Here is a 7,921-nt window from a genome sequence, read left to right on the forward strand (position 1 = left end):
TAATATCATTTATTGTATCCGTTGCTCCCGATGCGGTCTCCTCTACATTCGGGAAACTGGGCGCCTCCCAGCAGAGCGCTTTAGGGAACATCTCCGAGCCACCCGCACCAATCAACCACACCGCCCTGTGGCCCAACATTTCAACTCCCCCTCCCACTCTGCCGAGGACATGAAGGTCCTGGGCCTCTTTCACCGCCGCTCCCTCACCACCAGACGCCTGGAGGAAGAACGCCTCATCTTCCGCCTCAGAACACTTCAACCCCAGGGCATCAATGTGGACTTCAGCAGCTTCCTCATTTCCCCTTCCCCCACCTCATCCTAGTTTCAAACTTTCAGCTCAGCACTTGTCCCCATGACTTGTCTGGACTTGTCCGACCTGCCTAGTTCCTTTTCCACCTACCCACTCCACCCTCTCTTCCCTGACCTACCACCTTCACCTTCTCCCCCACTCACCCATTGTACTCTATGCTACTCTCTCCCCACCCCACTCTCCCCTCGCTTTTCTCTCCACGCTTCAAGCTCACTGCCTTTATTCCTGATGAAGGGCTTTTGCCCGAAACGTCGATTTCGCTGCTCGTTGGATGCTGCCTGAACTGCTGTGCTCTTCCAGCATCACTGATCCAGAATCTGGTTTCCAGCATCTGCAGTCATTGTTTTTACCCCAATGGGAGGTGAGGTCGTGGTTGAGGGGGCAGTAAGAGGAGGGGTCTGCGAGTTGGCACCTGGCTTCAGCAGTGTGAGGTCGGTGCTCCGAACTTCCACAACACCCCCCGCACCTTGTCTGCTGGGTTAATTGTGATGTTGGGATTGGAGTGGAGAGAATGGAAGGCTCTGCATTCCACCAGAGAAAATCCCAGATGGCTTCCATCTTTAAAGACCACAACCTCCACTGCCACGAGCAGAAATGCAAACCTTGCACCCAAATCTCCTCCCAACCTCCGTTCAAGGTTCTAAAGGATCTTTCGACATTCGACAGAAATTTACCTGCACTTCCACACACGTCATCTACTGTAGCCGTTGCACCCGATATGGTCGCCTCTACTTTGGAAAGACAGGACGCCGAAGTGCAGATTGTTTCAGAGAACATCTCTGGGACACCCGCACCAACCAACCCCTCCGCCCCGTGGCTGAAAACTTCAACACCCTCTCCTACTCCACTATGGCCATGCAGATCCTGGGCCTTCTCCATTTCCAAAGCCTAACCACCCAACGCCTGGAGGAAGAATGCCTCATCTTCCACCTTAGACCCTGCAACCACACAGGATCAATGTTGATTTCACCAGTTTCCACATTTACCCTCCCCCACTTTATCCCAGTCCCAAGCGTCCAACACGTAAACTGTCCATCTTCCTTCCCACCTATCCACTCCACCCACCTCTCCAATCTATCACTTTCACCTCACCTTCATCTAATTATTACATTCCCAGCTACCTTGCCCCAGCTCCACACCTCTCCCATTTATCTCTCAGTCCCCCGCCCCATAAGCCTTATTCCTGATGAACGGCTTATGCCCAAGACCTCGATTTTACTGCTCCTTCAATGCTGCCTGACCTGCCTTGCTTTTCCTTGTTATTAATATACAACACATATTGTTAGCCACTAAAAGTCCCCATTAACGCTATTTTCACCCGCATAGTCAGATCGTTATCATCTGCTAGGTCTGTCCAATTGCTCTTCTTTCTCTTTGGGCTTTATCACCACATATCGTTTCCTTCTCACACACTATCACCACTCTAATGTCTACACATAAAACAGCATTTTCAGAGCTACAACCAGTTCTGAGGAAATGTCACGCAAACAGGAACGTTAACTCTGACTTCTCTCTACAGATGCTGCCAGACGTCCTGAGCTTTTCCAACAATTTACATTTTTCTCTGAGATTTTAAGCATTATGCATCTAAACAACGTGGGTTGTGAGGAGGTTTGGTTGGGGTGGGGTGAGGGCGATGGTGAACTGTGTGTCAAGCATTGTTGGCCGAAGATGCCGATGAGCAAAATGAGTTATTAAAATGTACTGTAAATAACTGCACCGTGTTTTTTTTCCTGCCGTTTACTTATTGTGGAGTAAACGAAATTTGAAATCTCACTCCTCTTTTCAGCATTAATAGGAGATATCATGCCGAGACATTCTTTCCTGTTGGCCATTTTCAAAGTGATGTTACTCCATATAAGATTATCTACAACCTCTCTCATGTTGAGGATTTGCTTCTGTACAAGGTTTACTCCCGTTTCTATCAGTGTCTGAGATTGCTCAGAACTAATGGTGGGTTTGAGCAGAGGGAGATAAAGCTGAAGTGATTCTGCACACAACTAATGGCAGAAATTCAGATGTGTCATATCCACTGTCAATGCCGATTGGTTAATTTATCGAAGTGTCACCAGGTGGGACCAGATCAACTCATAACCCTTTTGTTCAGAGAGAAAGTGAGCCTCAGATCACAGTGAGGAGAAGCTGGATGGCTTGATTTGAAACTTCAGTCCTGTTTCTCCACTCTGTAAGGTGATTTATCGTGTATCCGCCTTTATCCCCAACTCTCGTATATTGAAGAAGATGCACAAATCAATCGACCTTGCTCTGAATAAAAAAATAACATTAGAACAACGTCATTTCGCTGATGTACAAAAGAATAATGAACTGGGCTTTAATAGTAGTTTGACTTCTTTATCGGGGTCAATATCTGTTTTGGGAAATGAGGAATGATAAGTCCTGTTGCAATTCTAGTACCAGAATCTGCCGTTTACACACCTGCTCACTGTAAGTAATAAAAAAGACTAACCTAATATAAAGAGGAATTTAAACAGAATGTAGTGGAATCAATATGGAAAAAAGAAAACAGTTGGGCAAGGTAATAATAAAATGTTGTTTTTATTATGCTAACAATTCATAATTCTGCCCAGTGATCTTATGCAGAAAGAGACGTAAGGGTGTCTTGCCGGTTTTTGCACACGCTGGCTGCTTCGCTGTGTCAATGTGGAGCTCCGTGCACAGTAGTAGACAGCAGAGTCGGAGATTTGAGCCTCGGAGATATTTAAAGGAACTGTTTTCTTTTCCTTGTCCAAATTAGCAGAAAATCGGTCAGTGAAATCTGTGGATCTGGCACCTTGCTGCTTATCGTATCTCTGCAGTAAATATCTCGGAGCTTCCCCAGGATACTGGATGTACCAAAAGAGAGCTTCTCCAAATAATGCTGCTGTTGTGTAACGGCAGTTTAGTATTGTAGTATGGCCTTCCTGAACGGTCCATTCAGATGGATCCTGTGAAACGGAATCTTGGCCTCCCGTTCCTGCAACAAATACATAAAAAAATGTTGAAAATCTGAATAGGTATATCCAATTAAACACACAATCTCAAATTTTACTCTGACTTACTGGTCACCACGGCCATTATTACCAACAAAAAATACAGTAAACACATGATATCTGCTTCGACCGTAAACAACATACAATAAATGGTCTGCTGACTCTTATATTTAATCTTTCCTCGGGAGATGGCCTCACTCCTTGGGAAATTGAATAAAGCTTCCCCTTGCTGCGATTGGTTATGTTTTCAAATGTGACGTCAACTGTAGGGGAAACAGAAACAGTTGACGATGAAAGACAATATTCGTTCCAATTGCATATTTTGTTGTTTTCGTATCTTTTCATTCCCTTGTTCAGTCTCACATTTTCAGGTGTTCCATCTCGGTCGAACTTACTTCTTTATCCATTGCAAGGACTCTGTTTTTTTGACAGGTTTATCCTTCTCTCGATTTAAGGTTAAAAGTCAATTCAAAATTAACGTCATACTCAGGCATTAATGCTGCTGTTGTGTAACGACAGTTCAGTGTTGTAGTATGGTCTTCCTGAACCGTCTATTCAAGTGGATCCTGGAAAACAGAATCTTGGGCGCTCGTTCCTGAACAAACATATAAAAATCTGAATAAGTATATCCAATAAAACATATAATCTCAAATTTAACTCTGAGTTACCGGATGCTCACTGAATTGTTTTATATGAAATATAACAAGGAAAAGATAAATAGTGACCTCATTCTAAGTCAAATTATGGATTAAGAGCAGTAATATTGTGAGAGAAGCTTAGTGACTTCAGTTATTCATGGTTCTCACCACAACAACTTCCGATTCCAACATCACTGGGTTTCCCTTTGAGATTAGATGAGCTTTGACAAATATCTTTTTAGTACATAGGCACTGGACATGGAAATTTTACAGGTAAAAATAATTAATTACGTATTATGTCGTCTATAGAAGGCAACAAGATAGAAAAGCTGAAGGACGAAACAGACCTCGGATGAAGAACTCAAAACATGAGACAGCGATCTGAGGACAGTTCAAATCAGAGAATGGGGAGGAGAAGACGATAAATAAGAGGTTCCCCATTGATGGGAAATTCAGCTACTCTCCACTGTATGATCATGAACAAAACCGCTGGAATTGGGCAGGGCGAATTCACAAAGAAGCGCTGAAGTCCCCAAAACCCAAAGCAGACTCATTGGTTTGATTCGCAGTCTGCAGATAGTAGCTGTAGCAGTGAAGCCAGACAAAGGGAGTGAGTGTGACGGACTGGGGACTGGGAATGCAAGGAGTACAAGCTTGAAATGGGGGTGATAGACCTTGATTTCTGCCTAAGAAGGAGTATGATTGTGTGGAACGTAGTTTTACAGATTATGAGAGAATACGTGAGCATGAAAGAAGACTGTTATGTTGGGTTTCACGTAAGACAAGATTTGATTGCCCGTATCGATGTAAGGTTAAGGATAATTTCACTGAGCTTCTCAAAGTTACCAGGGGGTTTGATAGAATAGAGCATGCCATATCGGCTTGATTAGCAAGAGGTCTGATAGTATGATGAACGAGATCAGGATTGATTAATTGAAAAAAAAAAACACAGTAAGCTTTATGACAAATTGAACTGTCTTCTAATTTAAAATTCACTATGTGAGAGGACGGTGGTAGCAGTTTAAATGCTAACTTTCAGAATGGTGTTAAAAGACTCGGACAAGGATTAAACTTGAAAAGCGACAGAATGTGAAAAGAACGATGGGATTGAAACTAATTACATGCCCCCTTCAAAGAACAGGCACAAGCATGATGATCCACCACCCTCGTTTTGCATGGAAGGTTTACATGATAAGTGATCCTTTGTTCGTCCTCTCAACTCTTCCCATTTATTCCTCAGATACTGTGTTACTGAGAGAGTAAGATGGTCACAGAACTCTCACCATCTATCAGCTCCCAATGAAACCTAGCAGCGCTGTGCAATTTCAATTTTCACAGGGAACCGTAAGTTCACTCAGAGCCAAGTGTGCTGCAGCGCCGTCTTCAGCTTCCGCTTGTTGTTCTGGCTCTCACCTAACTGCCCTTCCTGTTACCAAGTTACTTGTTAGATTGTTGCACCCGACACTGTGAACCATTGAATTTTTCATGTTCCACAGTTCTTCGGGTTTTTATCGTAACATTCATGAGTTATTCTCTGTAACATTTAATAAAACTGCGAAGATTTCCCAGTTAAAGATCTACAGGACCCTCGTCTCTGACTCTACCATTTTTTTAAGTGTCATGAGCCCGACGCTTATTCAAAGATGACAAGGTTCTGAACAAAACTCACTCTTAAGCTTGCAGGTGAAATGCACAAGATGACACTATCGCAACAATAAACAGAAACAATGAAGCTCCAGCGGGAGTCAAGAAGAATTTTCTTAAAGGGACAAGCACAGAGCTCAAGACGAAACGGTCAACTTTATTTGAAGGATTATATCTTTTTGCGAAGGTTTGTAGCTCGGGTTTAGATTAGATTACATTACAGTGTGGAAACAGGCCCTTAGCCCAACGAGTCCACACCGACCCGCCGAAGCGTAACCCACACATACCCCTACATTTACCCCTTACCTAACACTACGGGCAATTTAGCATGGCCAATTCACCTGACCTGCACATCTTTGGACTGTGGGAGGAAACCGGAGCACCCGGAGGAAACCCACGCAGACACGGGAAGAATGTGCAAACTCCACACAGTCAGTCGCCTGAGGCGGGAATTGAACCCGGTGGATGGGATTGTTGTTTTGCCCGCTGAGCTGGTTGGTTTGTATGCAGACATTTCATTACCCTACTGGGTGACACCGTCAGTGCACCTTCCGATGAAGAGTTACTGTTCTACTCCACTCATTGATTATCTGAGCCGGTCTGTTATGATGGTTTGTGTCATTTCCGGTCCTCTCCGCAGTGGCTGGTTTTTAGCATTCATGTTTACATGTCTATTGCTTGTGAGTTCAGGACGCATATGGGAAAGCAATGAACATCAGAAAACTATCTGTGCCGCTGTACTTCCCAAATTCCTCCAGAACTACTCCAGTAACTTCCATTCTCATTCCTCAGGCCAATGGCGAATACAAAATACTATTGAAGCTGCCCCTGGTAATTGCACAGTGAAGTGGGTGGATTAATAATACAAATTGTTGTTACTGCTCGGCATATGAGGTCCAAAGTATCACAACATCCGGCTCCCGTAAAGTGGAATTGCAGACTGAATAGGGAATATAATCAGAAGGTCTCACTCCCTTATCCACAACCACATGAACAGTTCTAAGAGCACACAACAGAGGGAGCATAGTTTGCTATCTTCCCTCAAGATCCTAAGTGGTGAGATAAATATTGATTGTTTATCAGTTGTCTTAAAGGTGGATTGAACAGAAGATTTATATTTGAATGCACTTTAGGCTGAGTCTCACATGTCGCAATAATTATCAAACAAATGTCTGAAGAGGTTTGCAATTATAATGAGTGGAATGTGCGGTGCAGAGACAATAATATTGCACTTTCTTCAGTATACAAATTGAAATATTTTGTTATGGTATGTACGTTTATAAAGTTTGTAAACAAAACCCATTTTAAATTCACACGAAGCTGTCCACGATCGAAATATTCACTTCTGACATTAACCTGTGGACATGCCAAGTGGATATAATATGTGGAAAATGCGAAATAAATACCAAAGTATGAAGAAGATAAACGTGCTGGGATTTGATTTCTAAACCAATTCACGAAAATGACGTTCGAAATCTATGATAATTGAATGAAAGATAATTTAAAGACATGTGCAAATTTCATGGTTTCACATCCCAATCTATTCTGAACATTTGCAATGAATTCGTTGTTCATAAGTTGCTGACGCTGAGCTCCTGTTTGCAGGGACCTGCCATCACTTCATCGTGGGGTGTTTAAACATCCTTTCTTTGTTCTGTTCCCGGGGACGCTGAACAAATAAATGGGAAATGGATAAAAGTGTCCGTTTCGTGTTCATTGTTCTCCCTCACTGCAAATTCCGAGTCTGAAGAACATTACATCATCGGATCACTATAAATATTCTGCTCAGGCAAAAAGAAGAACAGCTCTCATCAGGTAGAAGTGAAATATCATTTTATATGCAAGTTCTAGTCATATTTGTGTTCGAACATTTGGTTCAATGACAAGGAATGTCGATCTGTATTAATTGTTTTTAAGCAACAACAGATTTCGTTATGTAAGATGAGGGATCTATGCTTCCAACAAACGTCCTCCTGTAGGTCACTCACCACCCTGACTTGGAAATATATCAACATTATTTCAGTCACCGGGTCAAAATCCTTCACCTTCCGTCCCGATTGCTCTCTAGTTGCCTTCCACAACATGGACAACAGCGGTTCAGGAAGGAAGCTCACAAAAAAAGGGCAGTGAGATATTGGAAAAAACAACTGGCATGGAAGTCCGTTGAAAGAATTTCATTGTCTTTAACATGTAAGTATCCCCCGATGAGATCACTGAATGTAGAATCGCGCGGGGAGATTCTCTTCGGTTACAGATAGTTCAACCATGCCCCTCACACATCACCTGATCTGTTTTGGAAAATTTAGGAGGTGATGCATTCTCAGGGGAAGGTAACACTG

At 43.0% G+C, this 7,921-nt stretch overlaps 1 gene segment (V, D, J or C); it reads right to left on the minus strand.

Moving 5' to 3' along the window:
* Window positions 1-2,874: 2,874 nt before the first annotated feature.
* LOC122543703 lies at window positions 2,875-3,385 on the minus strand. The segment is given in 2 exon segments: window positions 2,875-3,284; window positions 3,370-3,385. Coding segments are annotated over 2 exon segments (426 nt in total).
* Between the last annotated feature and the right edge of the window lie 4,536 nt (window positions 3,386-7,921).

The sequence above is a fragment of the Chiloscyllium plagiosum genome, chromosome 44, assembly GCF_004010195.1.
Source record: "Chiloscyllium plagiosum isolate BGI_BamShark_2017 chromosome 44, ASM401019v2, whole genome shotgun sequence".
NCBI lineage: Eukaryota > Metazoa > Chordata > Chondrichthyes > Orectolobiformes > Hemiscylliidae > Chiloscyllium > Chiloscyllium plagiosum.